The sequence below is a fragment of the Microcebus murinus genome, chromosome 5, assembly GCF_040939455.1.
Source record: "Microcebus murinus isolate Inina chromosome 5, M.murinus_Inina_mat1.0, whole genome shotgun sequence".
Classification (NCBI taxonomy): Eukaryota; Metazoa; Chordata; class Mammalia; order Primates; family Cheirogaleidae; genus Microcebus; species Microcebus murinus.
Window position 1 is genome coordinate 6758844 of NC_134108.1, and position 24767 is coordinate 6783610.

Genomic DNA, 24767 nt, shown 5'->3' on the forward strand with positions numbered 1-24767 from the left:
CCCCTCTGCAGGGCAGCTGCGGGTCTCAGTCTCTCTGCAGTGTCCAGCTCCCTGAAGAAACTGAGCTTGCACATAAGAACCATAAAAATAAAGCTGGGATCCTGTAATGAGTTGCGAGATGAGCTTGCACCCACTGTTTCTCTCAGCACTCACGCAGAACAAGGGCAGGTTCACGTGACACAAATACCTCGCCCTCTCCTGACGCGTGGAGCTCGGCTGCAGCCCTGCTCCTCCTGGGCTCCTGTCCAGCTCCCATTTCACTCCACTGAGGAGCAGTCGGCATCTCCAGTGGCCCCTGGAGAGGACTCTGCTCCCTGCTGTCAGTCAGCAGAGGCCAAATGCAAAACAAGAAAGAAAAAGGCAGCGATATTTTCAAAGATTAAATACTGCCTTGTCACCTTAGGCTGAGCCGCCAGTGGCACTTGGATCGGTGAGTATTTGTGAGCACGAGAATTAAATAGGAGCTGGCTCTCTCCTGCGTGCAGCTACACACCGCCTAGTGCAAGCCTCACGTCCGCTGTGGGGACAGAAGAAGGGATGAACTGTTCCATATAAGAGTTGGCCAAACATATCAAAGGCTTATTATATGCGGTCATGTTTTAGATGTTTGCGCATTTAGTCACTGTTTGTCAAGCACAACTGAACTAGCTAAGCTGAGGAGTTACAAGAGTCCTAGAAAAGCTCCCTGCTTAGGGGACAATAACATATCATTGATACGAATGAATTTGAATCTCCAAAAGTAAAAAGGAACAAATTCTGGCTTACCTGTGGGGAGAGAGTATCAGAGAGCCCAGGGCCTGGGTTCACACTCGCAACACCCCTGAAGGCAGGTTTGAAGAGCCCAGCACATCCCCAAAGCATGTGGGCAAAAAAAGCCCAAGACAATGACCTTTAGCCAGAGGGGCCCTGGGGGGCCCATGCCTGGATCCAAGGGCCATTCTCTCAGAGGGACCCTCTGAAGTGTCTGTCGTGTGAGTGACACACAACTCTGCCGCTCACTGCTGTCAGACTTAGGCAAGCCCTTTTCCTCCCAGACCCTCCCATCTGCAACATGGGGGTGCTAACACCTACCTCCTGGTTGTGTCAAGGGTGAAAACAGGCTCACTGTAAGAATCTGGAGAAGCGAATCAAGTTAGGATGAAAGATTAGAAAGCTGCCTCCATGTTGCTACTTAGAAATTACCTTACAGTACCAGTCATTCTTCCACTCGATACAGTGGTGATCCAACTTCTAAGAACATCCATCCATCCCACTCCTTCCACCTGGGACTTAAAATGGCGCCCACAGTCAATTTTTTTCAGAATAGGCTCTGGCACCAAACACAACAAACAAAGGCTGCTTGCCAATACCGTAGGTACCAAGTTGGAGGCAGGCAAAAATGTCTCTTAGGAAAACTAGGCGGGCATGATTGAGCTGCCTTAGAACACAAAAGAGAACACAGCGTGTTGGGGAGAGATCCTGACATCTTCCTCCTCGGCCGTTTGACCCTTCTGTGAAGCAGAACGTTACGTGCTGCAGGGACCTGGTGTTCCTGCCACCCTGCTGCCTTAATGACAGAGACGAGCACTGGTACCTCTTGGAAAGAATCTTATCACTCCTCCTCAAATCCGTGTTTGGGTCACACAGAGGCCACAATCTCTTCAGCAAAAGTACTGTTTTGGTTCCCAGCGTATTTATCTTTCTGTGAATTAAAAGCCCATGGAGAGTTTAAGGCATCTTTCTGTCCCCTAAGTAGAGCACCACGGACCAAGACACTTCCTGTCTTTTTTACATCTCTATCTCGTCAGAGCTCATCCCCCGCCCGAGAGCCTGTTCTGTAATTCAGTGTGGCAGAGAACAAACTTGTACTGAACTCTGGACAGTAACGCAGGGTAGTCTCCAGATATTACGGGCCATATCCTAGACTACTCCTGCAGCCTGAAAGCAGGAATTTAATGGACTACTTCTAGGAAACCAAGCCCACAAAGAGGCTCCCACAATCATTCCGATGATGCAGCTTGAAGTTTGGGGAAAGTAGACCGATTCTGTTACTACGTTTACATGAGGAACCAAGGAGGAAGCACTAGGCCTCTGTGAGTTAGTCAATCACCCTGTTTACTTTTTTGCAGACAAACTTTTTCATATCATCACAGAGTAGTACTAGAATATCTCGATTGCTGTATTCTCCAAATACATGCAGAACCTTTTAAGAGCAGCTAATGATGTTTTAAAAAACATTAGTGGTTTTCTTAATATATCTGTAAGCAGAGCAGTGATTTAAATGTAAAATCCAGTGATAAATACTGTCCAGCCAAAACTTAGAAATCGCTGATGTGACAGTACAAAAATGGCCCCGGCAGCTTTCTGGCCACTCACCCAGTAGAGTGCAACAGTGGTCTGTCTGGCCCCCAAGCAAAACAGATGGGGCTTTGCGCAGGCTTTGGAACTTATGAATAAGTATGGACAAAAGTGTCACAAAATGTAACTAGTGAAAACTCTCCAGGGTACCTGACTCCTGCTCAAAACAAGAGACTTAATCCAGCTTTTTCTAAAGCACTGGTCTAGACTTTTCACATATTAGGTCAGAATGAGAAAAACAAATAGTGTAGGTTTAGCAGGTCTTGGGGGCAGCAGGGCACAGGTCATGTGGAGGAACATTTAGTACTACAATGACCTGCCATTTGTGTTTAAAAGAGCAAGAAAGTAAGACAGGCCGCAGTTCCGCCTGCGAGTGCCGGTCACTATTAGGCCATCACGTCCCTCTCCTAGAGCTTCTAGGGAAGCACCTGCCAAAATGCGAACCTCCAAGTTCCTGTGCAGCGGGTCCCTCATGCTGTCCTGCTAGGTATGCGGCCCCTCCATCAGCGGCTGTCTTACAACGCCTTAACTAAAGTAGTGCTGTTTACAGAGAATAAAATCAAGCGTAAAGGCAACATGCTCACCGATGTGTTGGCATCAACTCACTTTCTGACCCCTCCTGTCCTCATCGTGCCTTGGCGCAGGGCGGAGAAGGAACCAAGCCGTGATGACAGGTGGTGCGACCAAGATCAGCCGGCCTGCTGATGTTCCTGGCCACCGTTCTGATGAGCACGCTCACGACAACAATGGTTCTGCTGGAATGAGCAAGCAGGACTTCCCCAGCTGAGAGGGTGGTTCTAGGTCTGGGGGCTGTGAGCCGGCCTTCCCGGGCTCATGCAGGAGGCACTGCGGCCTCCCGCTTTGTCCGGGACGGTATCCGCAAGAGCCCGGCATCCTGCTTCTCAAACTCATTCTTCTCAATACATTCTTTAAAAGGGACCATTCCCTGCCCCTGCCAAGGAACCATTTAGAGACTTCAGGCCAGAGGCTTAAACTCCTCCTCCTCTGGATTCCCGTCTATACAAAGATAGGGTGGCTATGTGGATGAGTAAGAAATCAGCTGGATCTCAGTAGGGTGTTTTCCTAAAAATATCTTCAGAGATTTAATTGGAAAACAATTTTTTGATCATTTTGTTGTTGTTGGCCAGGATAAATAAGGCTCAAGTTACATCCTTAGTGTACATGCTCTACAAAAGAGTAAGGCAAGAAATATCTGCAAGGGCCAGTCCCTCTGCCCTCTGAAACCGGACCCTGTAAGGAAGGTGAGGGGCTTGGTCACCGCAGAACCCCCGAGTCAGCACAGGGCTTGCCGGCTCCCGGCTACCCAGGAAGTGCACGTCCCGTATTTCTAACTCGCGTCCTCAGCATCTCCCACTGCTACATGCCAGGCTTGGGTTTTGGGTGTTTCCAGAGTTTCAAGTAAATTTAAGCAAAAACCAGACACTCCAGGTGTGGTGAGGCCGTCACAGTGGCTTCGGAAAGCACTGGACATAAAACACGAGAGAAAGGTCACGGACTAAGGATGTGCTCGTGTCTCTCGGCCCAGGACGCTCCACACCACTCAGCACTGGTCGCCCATCAGCAGGGTATCTGACTGTGATAGTCACTGTTAGAAATTACCTTATTTTCGTCAAAAACAGGACATCAGGCCGGGCGCTGTGGCTCACGCCTGTAATCCTAGCTCTTGGGAGGCCGAGGCGGGCGGATTGCTCAAGGTCAGGAGTTCAAAACCAGCCTGAGCAAGAGCGAGACCCCGTCTCTACTATAAATAGAAAGAAATTAATTGGCCAACTGATATATATATAAAAAATTAGCCGGGCATGGTGGTGCATGCCTGTAGTCCCAGCTACTCGGGAGGCTGAGGCAGGAGGATCACTCAAGCCCAGGAGTTTGAGGTTGCTGTGAGCTAGGCTGACGCCACGGCACTCACTCTAGCCTGGACAACAAAGCGAGACTCTGTCTCAAAAAAAAAAAAAAAAAAAAAAAAACAGGACATCAGAAATGTGACCCCAACGGCGTGTGTGTCCTCATCAGCGCATCGTCCCAAGGCTAGGGGTGGCCCGGCCCGCTGCCCTGCCCGCACCTCCCGCAGGCCCAACTGGTGGCCTCCGTGAACGCTTTACTACATGAAGGGGGACGCTTGTTTTGAAGCCTGGGTAACCGAATTTCAATTGTCTTTTGATTCCCTTTCCTGAAGTAAATGAGAACTTTTCTTAGGAACGATTAGACCCAGATAAACTTGAGTCCTTTACACACAGTCAATACCCTGCAGTTTCCGAGCTACCAGCCACAAGGCAGAGCTGTTCTCCGGGACAAGCACTCCAAGCCAGGCACTCCTCAGCGCCTGCTGCCTCAGTCTAGTTTAATCTTAAGGCTGTGACTAGATTAAAAAGCAGTTGGGCCGGGCGCGGTGGCTCACGCCTGTAATCCTAGCTGTCTCTGGGAGGCCGAGGCGGGCGGATCGTTTGAGCTCAGGAGTTCGAAACCAGCCTGAGCAAGACCGAAACCCCGTCTCTACTATAAATAGAAAGAAATTAATTGGCCAACTAATATATAGAAAAAAATTAGCTGGGCATGGTGGGCACATGCCTGTAGTCCCAGCTACTTGGGAGGCTGAGGCAGCAGGATCGCTTGAGCCCAGGAGTTTGAGGTTGCTGTGAGCTAGGCTGACGCCACGGCACTCACTCTAGCCTGGGCAACAAAGCAAGACTCTGTCTCAAATAAAAAAAAAAAAAAAGCCGTTATTAAGCACCTTTTCAATAATCTCCTAGGGCTGTGTTAATGAAACTTTTCATTAAGTAAACTTTTCATTATGGGTAAGACTCATACAATTTTTACATTTGATTTTTTTTTCCATACAAAGGCACAGTCTTGTCTTACATGTTAGAGTAACTAGCTCTTTTTGAAATTTCTGGCACCTGTGTTCTGTGGAATTTTAAGGAGGTGAGTGATATGAATACAAAGTCAGATTGCTGAATAATAATGCCTTTCCATTTCAAAAGTAAATGAATCGAATTATATAAATATCACTTTTCCTTCTTATATTCCATAGTGTTAGCTGTAGCTGTATCTTTGCCAGACACTCTAGGAAATTCAGAAAAGTCATCAACGGAGTTTCAGAATGCTGTTCTGACTGTACGTCTGCAAATGAGGAGGAAGAAAAGTTGATGAAATAGTACAGGGTGGTTCAGACTTTCAAAGCCTTTAAGGCAAAACACTGCAGAACTGTCACCCCGTAAGAACGGCACAGCCCAGCGAGCCCAGAGCTGCGTCTGGAGCTCTTTCACTGGCATCTGAGGCAAAAACACCGGGGCTGGCCCAGCTCTCCCGCACATGACAGGATGTTAGCGGGAGACGGAGCAGCTTCTCTTGCTGCTGCTGCTGCTGCCTATCGGGGAGAGTCTAAAATGGGAAAGGGTAGAACACATCCAGTTCAGGTTAGGGAATGAGTTGCTCCAAGTCTACACTGCATTCTGCCCCCTCGGCCTGTATCAGTCGTACCCGGGGTTCATGAGGTTGTTGTGGACCACTAAGGGGGGTGCTCTTGGAGGAGAGAGACTTGGAGGGAAGCAATTTAAAGTGGGGAGAGGAATGAATTTTACAGACTACTTTGCAGCAACATTCTGGAATGGATTATGAAATGGGTGATTTGGGGGTACGTAAAAGAAAGTAGTAATGGCCAGGAGAGAGCAAAGACACCCTAAGAATGAATGATGCTAGACTGACCAAATGTGCCTTCTCAATAAGTTATGCGAACTTGTGAGTCTGGATTTCAGAAAGGCATCTGACGGAACCCGCTAGTCCTCGGGAGAACGTGTGGACTGCGTGGATGTGTGGATGAACAGTAGCTTTTCACGTGAAACAGAGAGCTGACAAACGGGACTGTCAAGTCACCCTGGGGGCCTCTCTGTCATGCTGTGTAGCAACGTTTTCAAATTTTGTATTGACCAGGTGAACAAAGATTAAATAAATAAAGTATATGGTGGATATCACTAGAAGACCCAGCTTGATGGACTGGATGAAATAAAATTGACATGAAACTTTAATCTGGGGAGGTGCTGAGCTCTCCACTGCCTCACTCGCTGTCTGCTGGGAACGCGCCACCCTGCCCGCTACCCAGTGACCCCTCCTCCCGCCCCACCATGACCCCAGGCTCGCTCCCTGCTCCTCTTGCATCCCCACGTGTGCACTCACTCGTTCTCCCTCTCCTAGTGTGACTGCACTCCCAGTTCAACGCCCACTCCTCAGAGGCTTTCCCTTCACTTCCCTCCCTGGGCCAGCTCCCACACATAAGCCACCAGGAGAGAGAGAGGCCAAGGGTGGGGGTGTCTCCGTGACTACAGACTACACAGTCCACGAAGGCAGGGACCAGGTCTATTTTGTCGCACGGACGTGAGTAAACATCTACAGCACGGAATGCAGTGCTCCTGCTTTTGTCACAACATCTACAATGACAATCAGTCTGACACATTTTTTTCTTTTTCTGTTTTAGAGACAGGGTCTTGCTGTGTCGCCCTAGCTAGAGTGCAGTAGCATCATCCTAGCTCACCACACCCTCAAACTCCTTGGCTTAAGCGATCCTCCCACTAAGCCTCCCAAAGCACTAGGATTACAGGCGCACACCACCGTGCCTGCAATGATGCATTCTTTTTTTTTTTTTTTTATTGAGACAGAGTCTCGCTTTGTTGCCCAGGCTAGAGTGAGTGCCGTGGCGTCAGCCTAGCTCACAGCAACCTCAAACTCCTGGCCTCGAGTGATCCTACTGCCTCAGCCTCCTGAGTACCTGGGACTACAGGCATGAGCTACCATGCCCGGTTAATTTTTTCTATATTTACCAGTTGGCCAATTAATTTCTTTCTATTTATAGTAGAGACAGGGTCTCACTCTTGCTCAGGCTGGTTTCAAACTCCTGACCTCAAGCAATCCGCCCGCCTCAGCCTCTCAGAGTGCTAGGATTACAGGTGTGAGCCACTGCGCCTGGCCTGATACATTCCTTAAAAGAGTACTGACAAACTGAAGCTGGGCCTGGGAAAGCCACAATTATTTCAAAATTAGAAACTATTACAAAAGGAACTTGAGAGGCAGAGATGAAGGCCCTGGGGCGACTGGAAACAGCAATATTCAAATATGAGAACAGTGAGATACACAGAGCACAAATCAGTCATATGATGAGGTTGATTTCAGCTCAAAGTAAAAAAAAATTACAGCCATTAAAATGATTCTAAAATGGAAAGGGGCAAGTGAGCAAGATGAGTAAAGAATAAAACACAACATCAACAGTGCGTCCTGGAGCTTTGTGACACAGCCACATGTCACTTCAAAGGAGGAAGATGACAGGAAATGCAAGGTGGCTAGAAACAACCCCTGAGATTGTACACGTGTTTGTAGTAAGTTACTCTGAAGCAAGAATGATTCTAACAGACCAAGAACAAATCATCTAACGATACCTGAAAAGAACTGTGCTTCTACAATTGACAATAGCTGGTTCAAGAAGTCACTTGACAAAACGGCCGTGCGCTGGCCTTGCTCCAGAGGGAGGCCGGTACCTGCTCTGGTCATGCAGCGGCAGGCTGGGAATTTGTGAGGCTGTGAGGCTGCGGCGAGGGAGGAAGTGATGAACATTTCAAAATGACCAAGAAGAGCACATGTCATGGGAATTTTCATCACAGCATTAAATGAGTGGCTTCCAAGACAGCGAGCGACTCAGACACCACACCAAGACAAGAGAGTTACCTGCTTCAACACATTGTCAGTAACAAATTGATCCATTCTGGAAAAATATGCTGATCCTCCTTTTAATAGGAAAAACAGAGCATGCTTCAAAGGACAGACTCAAACTTCCACCAGTAGAAATGCATTCTTGAACAGCAAGCCGAAGCTCTTCTCAGTCATTTGGACGTTTGTATGAAGCCTTTTACAGCCTGAACGGCATCTAAATACAATGGCAAGTCCGTGGACCTTGAAGGCTATTTCTTAATTTTGTTTAATGCTCTGGAGCACAGCAGACCTAGAGCACACTGGGTCTAGGGCTCACTGTGTAAATAACGCTGTACCGGAGCACAGCCACACCACTCATTTACACACTGTCTAGGGCTGCCGTGCTGCAACAGAGCTGCGCTGCTGTGACCAAGATCGTATGGGCCACAAAACCGAGAATATTTACTCTCTGGGCCTTTACTGAGAAAGTCTGCCAACCCTGCTCTAGAGAATATAACGCCAGCAGATTGAGGCTGCTATTTTAGAAGAAAAGAAATCTACTCCTTGCTTTTACATGTTTTGTTTCTTATTATTGAGAAGCCACCTTTAGAATGTGTTCAAGAAATAGGCTGTATTTGTACAATTAGAAAAAAAAAGAAAGAAACGGCCTGGCAGATTATTTTTACTATTTGTGTGTGTGTGTGTGTGTGTGTGTGTGTGTGTGTGTGTACCACCTTCTGTCTTAAGAAACTTTAAAAAAGATGAGTATATTAAGCCCAAAGCATGCAGAAGGAAACGATAAACATTAGTATGAAAAAAATGGAAATGGAACCCAGAAAAAGAGAATATTAATGAAAGCAGAAATGGATTGTTTTGAAAAGGTCAACAAAGTTGATAAATTTAGCTAAGAAAAAAAGAAAACATAAATTACTAAAATCAGGATTAAAAGCAGACATCACTACCACCTTACAGAAATTAAAAGTATTACTAGGAAATATTATAATCAACAAATGGACCAGTTCCTACAAAGACTTAAATTACTGAAACTGACTAAAAGAGAAACAGAGAGTCAGAACAGACCTATAAGAAGGAAGGAGATTAGATTAGTCATTAAAAATATTCCCACAAACAGAATCCAGGCCCACTGGTTTCACTAGTATAATCTATCAAACACTTGAAGAAGTTTGGTCAATAATTCACCAATCCTTCACAATCTCTTTAAGAAAACAGGGGAGGAGGAAAATTTCCCAACTCACTGTATGAGGACAGTATTGCTCAGATACCAAAGCCAGACAAAGATACCACAAAAAATAAAAACTGCAGAGCAATATCCCTCATGTAATATGGAGGCAAATGCCCTCAAAAAACATTGCCAGTGAATGCAGCAGCAACACCTAAAAAGAAATATACACAATGATCAACTAGGATTTACCCCAGGAATACAAGATTGATTTAACATACCAAAATCAATTAATGTAATACTCCATATTAACAGAATAAAGGACAAAACCCCTATGATGACCTTGATAGATGAAGAAAGCATTTGACAAAATTTAATACCTGTTCATATTCAAAATTCTTAACTAGGAGAATTCCTCAAATGGAGAAAGGGTATTAATGAAAAACCTACACCACCATACTTCATGGTGACAGAATGAATGATTTCCACCTAAGATCAAAAACACGACAAGGATGTCCATTCTCACCACTACTATTCAACACTGTACTGGAAGGTCTTGCCAGTGCAATTAGGCAAGAAAAAGAAATGAAAGGCATCTAGATTGTAAAGATGGGAGTAAAACTGTTTTTATTTGTGGACATGTTTTATGTGTAGAAAATTCTATGGAGTCTACAAAACAACTACTAGAACTATTAAATGAGTTCAGCAAGGCCACATAAAAGATCAATATACAAAAATCAATTGTGTTTATATATACTAGTAATGAACAATCTGAAAATGAAAATATTTCCATTCACAGTATCATGAAAAAGAATAAAATACTTAGGAATAACTTTAACAAGTTCAAGACTTATATAGCAAAAATCACAAAGCACTGCTGGAGAAATTAAATACCTAAATATAATAAATGGAGATATATCCCGTTTTAATGGACTGGATGACTTAAAAAGCAAAGTTGGAGGACTCACACTTCTCATTTTAAAAACCTAGTACAAAGCTATGCTAATCAAGACAGTGTGGGTGCCGCATAAGATGCATATAGATATAGATTAATGGAACAGAATTGAAAGTCCACGTTTCAATTCACATTTTACATTTACTTCACAATTATGGTCAACTGATTTTTCAAGAAGGATGACAACGCAATTCAATTGAGAAAGAACAGTCCTTTTCAACAAGTAATGTTGGGTCAAATAAATATCCAGGTGCAAAAGAATAAATCTGGACCTTTATCCGGTATCATACACAAAAATTAACTAAAATAGATAATAGGCCTAATGTAAGCACCAAAACTAACTCTAAAACTCTTAGAAAAAACTTAGGTGTAAACCTTCATGACTTTGGGTCAGGTGATATTTCTTAGATATATCAAGAGCACAAGCAATAAAGAACAAGTTGATAAACCAGACTTCAAAAAATTTAATAATTTCTGTGCTTCGAAAGACACCATTTAAGAAAATGAAAAGACAAGCCACGGACTGGGAGAAAAAACATTTGCAAATCATGTATCTAGTAAAAGACCTCTATCCAGTATATGTTTAACAACTCTTACAACTGATTATGAATAACTTCATTAATAACTCCATTTTAAAATGATTTAAATAGATATTTCATCAAAAGATTTGAAAAGATATTTTACCAAAGAAGATATGCAAATGGTCAACAAGCCCAAGAAAAGATGTTCACCATTATTAGGGAAATGCAAACCAAAACCAAAATGATATACTACTTCACATTCACTAGAATTGCTATTATCAAAAAGAAAGACAATAACAAGTACCAGAGAAAATATGGAGAAGCTGGAACCCTCAGGTGTTGCTGGTGGGAATATAAGAGGGTGCCCCATACTTTGGAAGACAGTTAAGAAGTTTCTGAAAATGTTGAACATGGATTTACCATATGACCTAGCAAATCTCCCAAGAGAAATGAAAACTGATATCTACACAAAGAATTCTAAGGGCATGTTCAGAGCAGCATTAACCATAATAACCAAAAAGTGGAAGCAATTCAAACACCCATCAACTAGTAAATGGATAAGCAAAATGTGTGGCATATCCACAAAATGGAACAGTATCCAGCAATAAAAAGGAACAAAGTGCTGATGCATGCTACAACATGGGTAAACTTAAGAACTATGCTAAGTGAAAGAAGCCAGATGCAAAAGACCACATTGTAAGATTCTAACAATATGAAATGTGCAGAACAGAAACATCTATAGAGACAGGAAATAGTTTAGTGGTCAGCTAAGGCTGGGAGTAAGAACAGGTAGTGACTGCAATTTGAGATTTGTTTTGGGGGTTATGGAAATGTTCTAAAATGAGATTGTTGTGACAACGGCAAAACTATGTAACTACACTAAAAATAATTGAACTGTACCTTTCCAATATTATACAAATTATAACTCAAAAAGCTATGTAAAAATATAATCTTAAAACAAAATCCTTCTGTGATATCAACATTCTACAGAAATTAAATTTCTTGGCTAAGAGGATCTACTACCCTGAAGGAAGGTGAATACAGAACCTGCTTGAGCAATTACTCACCCAGGGTCAGCTACTATGTGTAAGGAGTGATCAACAATCTTCTAAAAAGATTTCAGGAAGCTTTAAGGTCAATCTTTAAAAAAAATTTAATAGCAAAAAGAAATAAAAGAACACCATCAATGACATATACTTTGGGCTATTTTAGAAAGCTAACTGCTGAAATGTTTACATTCTGAAAAAGATGCTTTCTTACCAGGAGACCATTCAGCAGTATTTACATTGACCTAGCACCTATATAGCTTGGCTTAAAAACAAACTGAGCTCCCAACATGTGGTAATAAGGCTTAAACTTTTATCTGTTATAAATTTGCTAGTTAATATAAAATAATTAAAAGGGCTATCTTACATCATTAGTGTTGTTTCATTTATTTCCTTCACTTGCAGCGAGCAGGTCCTAGACCCTGAAGGAGCACCTGAGCCAGTGCCCACGCCTAGCACACCTGATTATGCGCCTTCTGTTGAGGAACACATGAGTGGAAACAACAGACCTCTGTGTTGGCTCATCAGCTGTTAACCATTAAAAGACAATATAACTGAGCCTTCCTAAAATAAACCATTTATTGAAAAAAGAACCTTTTTCTTAAATTTCATTAATCAGCCTTTTGCATAACAAACCTGCAGCTTGCCAACAACAGGAAAAAAAAAAAAAAATGTAAGGTTTCACAGTCAGTGCACTCGACAAACAGGAGATTAAAAACAAGGTCCCGGACGCCCTGACAACACTACAACTTCTTTTGAACCTAGAAAGGTCAAAAACGCTACACTGAAGTAATGGTTCTCAGTCACGTGAAAACAGAGGAGACAGAGGCGATGGTCCGTGTACAGTAGTAATGGCACTTAACATGCAGCTTCTTTAACCTCGTGGACACTGTTCCTCCAGAGGACCCGGTGCCACGTCAGATAAACAGGAGCAGCAGGAGAAGTGACGTTTGTCACCTGTGCAGTCTTCAGTCTTGGAAGGTCAAAAAGGCTTATACTGCTTCTCAGCACAGTCTTTATGTAAATATTACATACAGTAGTGATTAAGAGAATTTTCCAAGTCCACACACTGCTAGGCCACAGACTGATTAGCTTCATTCTTCATCTGTGCAAACCTGTGAGGAAGCAGGAGAGAGCTGAGCGCTTGCAGAGGCCGGTGTGTACATGTGCACACATACGGTACGATTCTTACAGGAAGGGCCACTGTAACTCCTAAGGAACGCTGAGAACTCACCCTGACCACCCACCTCCAATCCTTTAGCTGCACTTAACTTTCTCACTAGTCTCCTGCCTCCTGCGGAATGGTCTTTCTAAAACACTATTGAATCATGTTATGTTTACAATAAAACTGAAATTCCTTCATGTTGCTCCCACTTACTTTTCCAGCCTTCCCTTTTGCCATTTTCCACATCCCGCACTCTTTGGGATGGGAGGTACCTACACGAGTTCCTTAACTGCATCACCCTCCATGAGGGAGCTTTTCCCTGCCTCTTCCCTTTGCCTGCTGTACCCCTCCTGCCATTCCTGACCAGGCCAGACCCTCTCAAATAGCTGAGGCAGCTCTTCCTAGAGCAAATAATGAGATTACCTGACTGCATTAAATTCCTCTTCTCATAACCCTACATACTATTCTGACAGCTCTTAACATAATGATTAGTTGTTGCTAACCTGCAGTCATTACTAACCTGTTTACCCTCCAAGTAGACTATATACTCTTGGGAGTGAAAACTATGTCTTTAATCCAGTCCCATTTAAATTCCATTTAACTGTCTCAGGTGCATCTCAAACACTCCATCAAAATGGACTAGGTAGAACTTCAATGAACATTTTCCAAATGAAAAAAACATACAAAAATCCCTAGCATAATAATACATTTAGTTCCTTTCCATTTCAGACATAAGTATTTTATATTTAAGTTTCCAAATTTACCCAGGGGTCATATGCAAAACAGACTCAAATATTTAAACATGAAGACAACTATCCAGCAATCTGCCAAACCTTGACAAACGAATGGTCGAGGAGCTGGCTGGCTGTCCATCTCATCTTTGGGTCACTTTCAAGGCAGTGAGAAAGGAAGTCCTTTCCTTCTGGGCTTAATCTTTCAGGGATTGGGGGCTTATGTCCCATTCCCACTTTATACATAATCTGAAAGTTGTGTTCATACTCATGCCACGGCCTCTAAAAAGATAGGAAAAAAATCAAGTTTTAATATTATGTGGCCATAGAAAATGCAAATATCCAATCTCTTTTTAAGCATCTCAAAATTAATATATATCAAGAGTCAGCAAACTTTTGCTGAAAGGGCCAAATAGTTAATACTTTAGGCTTCCAGGTCATATGGTCTCCGTTATAACTATTCAATTCTTTCATAGTAGCATGAAAGCAGCTATACACGATACATAAATGAACAGGTATGACTATTCCAACAAAATTTTATTTATAAAAACAGTTTACCGGCCGGGCGCGGTGGCTCACGCCTATAATCCTAGCTCTTGGGAGGCCGAGACGGGCGGATTGCTCAAGGTCAGGAGTTCAAAACCAGCCTGAGCAAGAGCAAGACCCCGTCTCTACTATAAATAGAAAGAAATTAATTGGCCAACTGATATATATATAAAAAATTAGCCGGACATGGTGGCGCACGCCTGTAGTCCCAGCTACTCGGGAGGCTGAGGCAGAAGGATCGCTCGAGCCCAGGAGTTTGAGGTTGCTGTGAGCTAGGCTAACGCCACGGCACTCACTCTAGCCTGGACAACAAAGTGAGACTCTGTCTCAAAAAAAAAAAAAAAAAAAAAAAAAAAAAAACAGTTTACCCACCCTATTTGGGATGTGCCATTAGTCCACATGGCTGCTTTATCTAGAAACCACCTCATGCAACTAAAAAATGTAATATATAAAATGATATATAACATAAAACACAACAATTCTCTTATAGAGATGTTTAATATGCCACCTTGTTGAAAAATAAAAATTCCATTAATGCAAACTTTAGGTTATTTTATCATGATCATGAAAAAAAGATTCATAGCAGAAAGAACTAAGTTTGTACGGCATTCTTATTTGTCTACTATAGTTACTGCCTATATGTATTCTTCAGTGTGAGAATTTGTTCTTCTCTTAAGTACAGCTTGACTGAAATAACAGAGATCATGGCCATCTCCCTATTTTAATGCTAATAGAAATAACATCAGGTAATATTTATTGAGCACTTATTATGTGTGATCTTTTTCAGCAGCTACAAGGTACAGCTGTATAACAATTTAACTAATTTCCTAATACTAACAAGAGATTTCTAACTTTTTTGCTATATAAACAATTCTACACATACCCTGTGTATACATGTTACCTTTACACATTTGTATTCTTGCTCATTAGATTTATCTTCATCAGAAGATAAATTTTCAGAAGCAGAAATTTCTCAGTTTAAGGGATAAGCACATTTAAAATTTTGATAGAGATTAGAAATTGTTCTTCAGAGCAGTTTTACGATTCTGAATTTCTGTCCACAATATATTTCTCCTTACACCCTAAAGGTACTATCAATTTTTTAAAATGTCACTCATACACTAAATAAAAGGTTGATCATCTTTTCATGTCTTTTTGAAATTAACAGACAACTTTTTATAGCAGTTTTGCATTTACAGAAAAATTAATTGGAAGACAAGAGTTCTCACATACTCCTTCCTGCTCCGCACACAGTTTCCTGTTAACTACACCTGGCATTAGCGTGATCCATTCGTTACAACTGATGAACCAATGTTAACACGTTGTTAACTAAAGCCTCTAGTTTACATTAGGGTTCGCTCTGTGTTGCACATTCTGTGGGTTTGGACATATGCACACTAATGTGTATCCACCATCGCTGCATCCTACAGAAGAGTTTCCCTGCCCTAAAAATCTCCTGTGCTCTACCTATTCAGCTCACTCGCTCCCCAAATCCCTGGCAACCACTGATCTTTTTACTGTCCCCATAGTTTTGCCTCTTCCAGAATGTCACATAGATGGAATCACAGTATGCAGCCTTTTCAGGCTGGCGTCTTTCATCACTTAGCCATGTGCACTTAAGGTTCCTCCATGTCCTCTGTGCTGTATAGCACACTTCCTTTTAACACTGAATAATATTCCTTTGTATGGGTAAAGCTGTTTGTCCCTTTATTTACTGAAGGACATCGTGGCTGCTTCCAAGCCCTGGCAATCGTGAATAAAGCTGCTATCAGCATTCATGTGCAGGCTTCTGTGTGACCTGCATTTTCAAATTCATGGCTTCTTTTTGTAACTGCTTACTTCTCTGTGTTTGAATTCAAGGTCTATGCTTCTTTAAATTCACTCACAAGAGTTCTCTATGGCACATACCTTATAAATATCTGTTTCCTAGCTTGTCATTTGTCTTAATCTTATTGTATCTTTTGACAAGTCACATTTTTATCTTTAATCATGATGCCTTAAATGCAGAAAATGTGTCCACAGTACTGATAACAGTCAAACCATAGTTATTGCTCTGCCAATGTACAATGCCCTCCTGAGGTTCCTCCTCCAGGTGTGGGCTCTGCTCACCTTCCCCGTCACCATCTCTATGACAACACACCCCAGACTCCAGATGTCAGCCGCTCGCCCATGGCCTTCTCCTTTAGCGCGAGTGATGACCTCAGGTGCCATGTATGCTTTAAAAGTCAAATACGGTGGTTAGTCATGGGTTATGAACACAGCACCATAAATTAATCTTATATCATATTCTTTCCCTGAGTTACATAATAGAAAATATCAAAAACTTGCAAATATTAATAGATATTTCAAATCTATTTGTTGAATGGACTTTTTAGGGGCCAAATCCTCTTTTAAAAGATAATTTTTGAATGTGAAAATTTTCAAATAAATTATATTCACAATTAAACTAGGAAATTTAAACTGCAAAGGAGGAGACAAAATTTTATGACACTAAATGATCAAAACAAAGAAGTATCATTTAACTATAGTGTTGTTTTGATTAGAATAGTTTTAATAAAACCAATGCAAACAATAAGAGTTTTTCTGAGGAAAAAATGAGGCTTTACTCCTTTAACTTTAAAGGAGAAATTTAATTTGCCAATCTGACAACTGCTCCCAAGTGGAAGCCCAAGTGCATGAGGAAGGAGCAGTCCTTTTTGTACTTGGAAACCTTTACCTACTCTCCCAGTTCCCACTGACAAAGAAAGGTTAAGCCCAGGTACCACATACCCTGCGTTAAGTTGGAGCGCAAGACTGACCAAGCTGGTCCCTACCTGCTGTCCCCAGTGTGCTATTCACTTCACCAGGCATGGTCTGGGCATTGTTCTTAAGCTTTACTGAGCATCCAAAATCTCCCAGTTTGATTAGTCCAGATGAGGTAAGGAAGATATTGGCACCTAACAAGAAACAACCAGTTGTTAAACAGCCTCTGAAACACAATGTGAGCATTTTAAAGTTTACATGGTAATTTAAACTACCAGAAACTTCATTCACAAACTAAGTAATAAAAAAGTTTATGAAACTTTACTTATGAAATGCAATCACAAAGACATCTGTAAGCCTTATTCACAAACATTAACACAAAGCAACACAATTTTAACATCCGTGCAAGTAGCTCTGACCAATAAATTCTGAACTGAAATACATGCATAAATTCTAACACTAAAAACCCACAGAAACAGAAACACTTAAAAAGAAATTGCATACAAAACATAGATGCTTATGGTGGAAGTCCCTGAAAAGTAGAGTTGTATGCAGTTAGCAGCTTCTTTTACAGGAAGCGCCACATAGACAAGAACTGGTGCGCTGCAGTTTTTTAGAGTCATTGCTGAGGCCACTTTTGGATTTTTCTGAATGTGACTGAAAACAATGTTCTGTAATTATCAAATATTTCTATAAGCAATATACATGCCTAACTAGTCTTCTAGCTGGAATCTGGGGTTATTGCTCATCTCTCAGCTCAGCTTGGCCTTTTGCTATAGGGTATAAGATATTATGGCTCCAACTAAGTCATGCATTTCTGGCATCGTGTCCTATGGTACCTCCTTCCAAAAGCAACACACAGCCACTCGAGTTAGACAAACAGCCATACGATGAGTGAAGTCTAAGAGTTAGTCTTCATGACTTGAGTGCCCCCAGAGTTGATGGTCCCCACGATGGATGACACAGTAGTGACGTGCTCTTCTGGAACTAGTCTACATTGCTCATTCTGAGCAATGACCAACTATAAAGTATTTGATAAGGATACTAGTGAGCTGACCTGATTCAAGGACTCTGAAAAATTCTCTTTATGCCAGGGAATATAACAAGAAGATACCATTTTGTGATAGTGAACAGGGACTGAGTATGGTGTTTGTGCAGAATGACTAGAAATGGGCAATGCCATGGCCTGATAAAGAGCCAATTAAGTGAAAACCCAGAATGACCCCAGACAGCAAAGCAACATGGTGAAGAGGCAGCCAAGAGTGGCGTATGCTGGGTGAGCCACAGCACAGAGCACGAACAATCTCTTACACTCAGACCAACGCAGACTCTGGAACAGCCCCCAGTCTGGGGCCCGTCCGTGGTCAGAAGTCAGGAGAATTCTTAAGCAAATGTGTTTAATTAGGTTAACCTCACATATATAATAGAATGAAACTCTTCAGTCTAGGGCCAATTAGACACAAAAATACTTTCCCTCTTTAGTCATCCCCAAGACTTCCAAATACAAGGATCCAGGGCATGGTGTGGTTAAGGCAAATGCCACAGTGACAGTTCTGAGATGGAAGCATAGTTACTTCCTGCATGCCAGAAGAGGAAAGCACTTTTAATCAATCAGCATGACCAAATTAACCTTTAGCAGAACTCTAATTTGGAGTCTGGTGTAAATAAACCTTATTCTTGTCTCCAAAAACATAGCCTCATCTTATGACTTGTATAGGCATTTCTGATTTACTATCCCTTTACATACTCATGACATTCATATAGAAATATACAGGAAATCTTGACCCAGGAAAAAGAAAGGTTATTTTAATCATGAATGTCTAGTAAGTACAGAGGCTATGCCAAATCAGCCTATGAGAACAGCAAACTTCATTTCTGGGAAACAGACTTCTCTAAAAGCAGAAACAGCCGACTTTACTAGATGGTGACATGGGTTCTACACTGTTTCTTAATGCAGGATTCTTTACAAAAGCACATTTACAGTAAAGGTATTTCAATCCAGAGAAATAACACGTGGGAGTGGGAACAAGCATCTGTGGAGCGCCTACTGTGTGCCGATGCCAGGCGGCTCTGGTGCACAGCAGCACGGCGCGTGTGGGGATTACCTTTAATGTCACGGTGGACGATGCCATGCTCATGGAGGACATTGATCGCAACGGTGATCTGCTTTGAATACAGCCTGATCACGTGTTCCTGAAGTCCCAGCCTCGACACTTCTTCTAACGTGCCCTCGTCACAGTACTCCATGAAGATGTACATTTCTTCCTGCGGGAAGACCGAACGCAGCCCTGTGTTTGTAATTCTCCTTACATGCACGCTCAGTGAAACATCTGAAAAACTTCATAGGCCACACCCCAGGCACCTTCTTTCTAATGGTATACTATATACTACACTTGTCATCCTGAGTGCTGAGTGTGTCCTACAACAGTCGCTGCTCACTCTTCTGCAGAGGTGTCTGCCTGCCGCCCCTGTCTGGGATTACACAGCCTGTCGGGATGAGAACGTCTCCAAATCACGGAGGATAAAATTCCATAATCCTCTGAAATTAAGTCTGCTTTATAATCTCAGACAGGGACCAACAGGGCTGTCCCTACACATATATTAGTAAGTACTGAAACACATCCTTTTCAAACATGAATTTATTTGTGAAATCATTAAAAATTATCAATATCCAACTTCCCCTGAAAGCTTGTGCTCTACACCAAGATGCTCCAGGTCACCCGCTTTCCCTCGACGTGTTTATCTCTAAACACAACGGGGGAAACGAATTTGAGGTCTGAATTTTCTCCCATTTCACGATGGTTCCTTAAACACATATGAAAGAAAAATCAGTATTACTTAACAGTGTACTCAACAGTGGTTCTGCAAAGAATGGAGAGAACAAGTCACAAGCAGCAATGTAAGGGGCATTTTGGAAGGTCTTCTGACTGGCAGGATGGGTTTCAGTGCTTTATGATGTCGGGTTGAGACTACAGTCTACAACTTACATTTTAGGAAGAACTCCTCTAGTTTCAGAGAGAAGGCAGAAATGATGTAACTCATGGAGATTTCCTGAGAATTAGGCAAAGTTACTGTGCTCTGAAATGAGAAGACCTGTGATGTAGAACAGGACTCCATTTTGTGCCCTTACTGATTCCTCACACAAAGCAGTGTCATTAGAGTCGGCTTACTCTGTGAAGCTCCACACCAAAATACCGAACCAGATTGGGGTGTTTGATGCCTTCAAATATTTTCAATTCGTCTGCAGTTTCCTTGATAGTCTTATGGTCATTCGGTTGAAATCGAATCTGTGAAAGGAAAATTGCCGATTACCATTGGTGCTGCAACAAACCAGAACACGACCACCTGAGTCCCTGACACCTCCACATCAAACCCCCAGGACTACGGTCAGTCTGTTTGTGACTTTACTTCCAGGTGTTCTTTCCTTTGTGGCTTTGTGGTCTCTTATGAATTAAACAAACTTGCTTTTGAGTATCTGAGGAGCTACCGAGATCACTGTCGCAGCTGCAAACTGAATTACCAAAATCACTAAACATTCAATGTTTAATTCAATGAGTAAGCAATCACTGCTATTTAGGTTCTGGGCAAGATAAAAAGATATGATTCTGCCCTTAAGAAGTTTACAACATTTTTAGATTCCACATGTAAGTGACATCATGTGGTATTTCTGTTTCTGTGCCTGGCTTATCACACTCAGCATAACGTCTTCCAGGTTCATCCATACTGTCGCAAAGGTGACTATGGTAAATAATAATGTATTTCAAAAACTGCTATGAGAGTAAATTTTAAATGTCTCACTACAAAAAAAAAAAAAGGTAAGTGAGCTAATGAACATACTATCTTGACTCAATCATTCCACATTATATACATATATCAAGGCATCACATTGTACCCCATAAATATAGACAATTATGTGCCAATTAAAAATAATAAACAATAAAGTTTACAACCAAGCTGGAGGAAGACACAGAAGCACGGGGAAGTGGCACACACAGAAGAAACACTGCAGCAGCTCTGGAGAGGCATGTGGTCAGGGAGGCAGCGCTCCAGGGACAGGGTAACTGCTGCGAACACCTCCCAGCTCACCCCCACTCCTCCTCTCCCTCTGAGTCACACTGGGCAGCAATAAGCCTTAGTTCCCGGGGTCTGCCCTACTCTTCCCCACTCCAACTCCAGCTATGAAAATGCTAATAATTGTTTCTGAAGCTTAGCGCAAATGTTATCTTCTCCCCCCAAATCCCCTCCATAAGATGTAACAACTACTCTCCTCTAAGCTTTCATCAAACTTTATTTCTGCCTCCCTCTATATGGCACTTCTGACACTGTGCTGTGTGAGAATTATCTGTGTATCATCCTCCTCACTGAAATCATAACCACCTTCACTGTCCATAAGTGTTACCTAAGTGCACCTGCCTGGTTGGGCCTGTCTAAATGCTGAAAAGCAGGACTTAGGCCTAGACAACTCACTACAGAGGTGCTTAAGCCAGCCCTGTGCACAAAGAACTGAATAACCACCAGTGTCTTTACAGAACCTCTATCGCCCAGAGCTGTCAAGCCCAGGGGCCCCCAGGGAGCCAGGCGACGCACCTCCTTCATAGCCATCAGCTCCCCGGTGTCGACGCTGATGCAGGTGTAGACCTTCCCATACTGGCCTTCCCCTGTGAACGACAGGAACGGGTTCCTCTTTCAGTCTTCGCAGGTAGGTTAGGTCATTTAAACTTATAATAATATTGTCCAATTATTCCGGATGCATGTTTATATATAATTACGTCTACTGTAGTTTATTATTGTAAGACTCGAAATAGTTCTGAATGTTCCCCAATATTAATAACTGAAGTCTTAGGCAATCTCTTCAATATGTCTTATCTGTAAATACTTTTAAATAGAGCAGAACTGACTTGGGCACACCCCAGGAGAGGCATAAAGATGGCCAATAAGCAGCCCTGGTGCACCCTTCCGAGCCCGCCTGCCCCTCAAGGAGGGCTGGGCTAGGGGCACAAGGGAGCAGCCACACTGAGCTCACTGGTGCATGTCCAGGGGGGTGTGGGAGCAGACGTTCTCCTGACAGACCTTCTGGGACATTAAGCCAAGGGAATATACAGCTGAACAATGTAATAATAATTAATAAAATTTATAAAGTACCTGATTTTTAGTGTCCTTTGCCCTACTAGACACCTCTAAGGGACCCTCAGGTTTCCTGAGGCCACCAGAGTGCTATATTACAACTGTGTTTCCCCTTCAGACCTAAATGCTTGACAGATAAATGCATTTAAATGGGGGAAGGGTCTGAAGCGTAATCAGGCTTCTTCCCTCACACAATCTACCCTAGTTTTCTTACAGGAAGCAGTTTTAACTGGAAATTAATTAGGCAATTTTTGAGAAAAGAAGATTCTCCTGGTCTTATTTGTATCCAGCCTCTCTTCAAATAATATTCTGGGAACAGGCAAAAAGAATACAGACTGGAACAAATGGGTAAAATTTCGGTACTTCTCCACTGGCAATTTCTGGAGTCACACAGCAAAATGATTCAATTTAAGGAACCATTTAAAAATCTCTAAAATCTCATTTTGTATTGCTCTTAGAATACATCTTACAAATTAAACAAGAAAAAACTACACCCCCCCGCCCCTCGAAAAAAGACATAATGTATTATTAACTCTTTGCACTCTCTTGCTTTTTTCTCGATTCCTTTATTCTACTCGGGATTTAATTTTTTAAACACCCCAGATTTTACAAAGCGCAGCAGTAGAATAAAAAACTGGAGTTTCTTTTCATACAAACTTATTTATTTAGATTTTTTTATATTTCAATATAATAAATTTGGATTTTTTTATATTTTTATATTTCATATATTTTATATTATGTATATTATTGATACATTCAATAATTTGAGTCAAGTAATTTTAACTCAACATCCGAGTGCAAAGGGTTAATATATTTGCCACGTCTATAAGAAAAATGACCAACAATATAGGACTTAACCTAAAGAAATGTAACTATTGCTATTTCTTACAGAGACAAACTTGACATTATGGTCCTTAGTTTCCTTACCAATTTTGTTTCCTCTTTGCCACTTGAAGGTCACCTTCCTCAAGCCAACATGCATAACATTATCGTAGGATTTAGGAGTATCACAAACTTGACCAATGATATTCTTTCTCCTCATTTCTCGGTACCTCTTTTCTTCAAATAATCGGACTGACTTCTGGATAGCTTCTATGGGTCCTTGTTTAGAAGCAGAATCTGGAGAGAGAACAGCAAACTCATTAGTCTTAATCACTGTTATCAAGCCAATTTCCAACAAATAACAATAAAAAGTGAGCAATATACATTACTACTCCATTATGGCAAGGCTTATCATTATATATTGAGATAAACGGCACGTGAATTAGAGTCCTTCAAAATCTAATAATTCTAGCATATACTACCCACTACACAACACACACACAAAATATAAGCTAATCAGACAAACCTATTTTTTCTCCCAAATTGTCGGTTAGACCTGTGGTCCCTAATTCCCAGGCCACAGACCAGTACGGGTCCCCGGCCTTTTAGGAACTGAGCCGCACAGCAGGTCAGCAGCATGTGAGCCAGCGAAGCTTCATCTGTGTTTCCAGCTCCTCCCCATCATTCACATCACTGCATGAATGTCAGATCAGCCGCAGGCATTAGATCCTCACAGGAGCGGGAACCCTACTGTAAACTGTATATGCAAGGGATCTAAGTTGCACACTCCTTATGAGAATCTAGTGCCTGGTGATCTGAGGTGCAGCTGAGGCGGTGATGCTAGTGCTGGGGAGCGGCTGCGAATACAGATTGTCATTAGCAGAGAGGTCTGACTGCACAATAAATGTATTGCGCTTCAATCATCAGGAAATCATCCCCGCACACCTCCCAACCCCCTGTAGAAAAACTGTCTTCCATGAAACTGGTCCCTGGTGCCAAAAAGGTTGGGACCACTGGGTTAGACTACTGCAGTTACCAACCTGCCTCTAGTTTGTCCTCTCCCCAACCCACTCTGGTTTGCCAGAATTGTTAGAACATAAAATGTGATCACGTTACTTTCCTACATAATTTATTCCACTACCCACTAACCAAAAACCCAAATTCCTCAATACTCCTGGGACTCCTGGCTCTGCAGAATTTGGACCCAGTTTACCTTTTCTGAATCTTCACACTAGCCAAACTGAAAGACTCATGAAACACACCAAACTGTTTCTCACTTCCATGACTCCTTCACACTCTTCCCTCTGCCTAAAAGATCTTCTTCCTACCACAGAACCTGGTGAGTAAACCCTACTTACACAGCTCAGCGGAAATGCCATCCCCCTTTTAGGAAGCCATCTCTGATGAGGAGGGAATGGCATTTCCCCTTCTCTGGAAAGAGTACAGAGTAAGGGGGCTCTATGATTAGAATGCCTGGAATAAGATCCTGGCCTCACCATTTTCTAGGTGTTTGACAATAGACAAGTTAATTGACTTCTTTATACATTAAATACTTAACCAGTAAAATGAAGGTAATAATACCTAATTCACAGAACTATTGTGAGGGTTTAATGAAATACCTGTAAAGCATTTAGTTCAATGCATGGAACACAGGAATACTCAATAAATATTACCTATTATTATTATTCCTCATTTTCCTTTCAGGTTCTACATCTCTATTTCCCCAACTTATTTTATCATGACTTACAGTAAAAAATACCTTTCACACATATAGATATCTACACGACAGTTTCATGAAACATTACTGCCTTTACTACAAGTGATTATAACACTAGCCTATTCCTTTTTTTAAAAAAATGCTGATCACGTTCACTAAAATTTTATAATCCACCAGTGAGTCA

General features: G+C 42.1%; 1 protein-coding gene across 5 annotated transcripts in view; it reads right to left on the minus strand.

The window, feature by feature from the left end:
- Positions 1-8750: 8750 nt before the first annotated feature.
- The window catches only part of MAP3K4 (mitogen-activated protein kinase kinase kinase 4), a 114881-nt gene continuing 98864 nt past the window's right edge, over positions 8751-24767 (minus strand). For 4 of the 5 annotated variants that reach the window (XM_012759644.3, XM_012759641.3, XM_012759643.3 and 1 more), the window contains 8 exons: positions 22972-23163; positions 21508-21578; positions 20091-20207; positions 19026-19185; positions 16992-17114; positions 16288-16394; positions 13735-13914; positions 8751-12851 (listed from right to left, as the gene is read on the minus strand). In XM_012759644.3, the coding sequence (XP_012615098.3) occupies positions 12831-12851; positions 13735-13914; positions 16288-16394; positions 16992-17114; positions 19026-19185; positions 20091-20207; positions 21508-21578; positions 22972-23163 (971 nt within the window). In that variant the 3' untranslated portion in view covers positions 8751-12830. Of the gene's footprint in view, positions 12852-13734; positions 13915-16287; positions 16395-16991; positions 17115-19025; positions 19186-19907; positions 20208-21507; positions 21579-22971; positions 23164-24767 lie in introns of those variants that run through there. The other variant, XR_012919240.1, reaches the window with a different exon arrangement.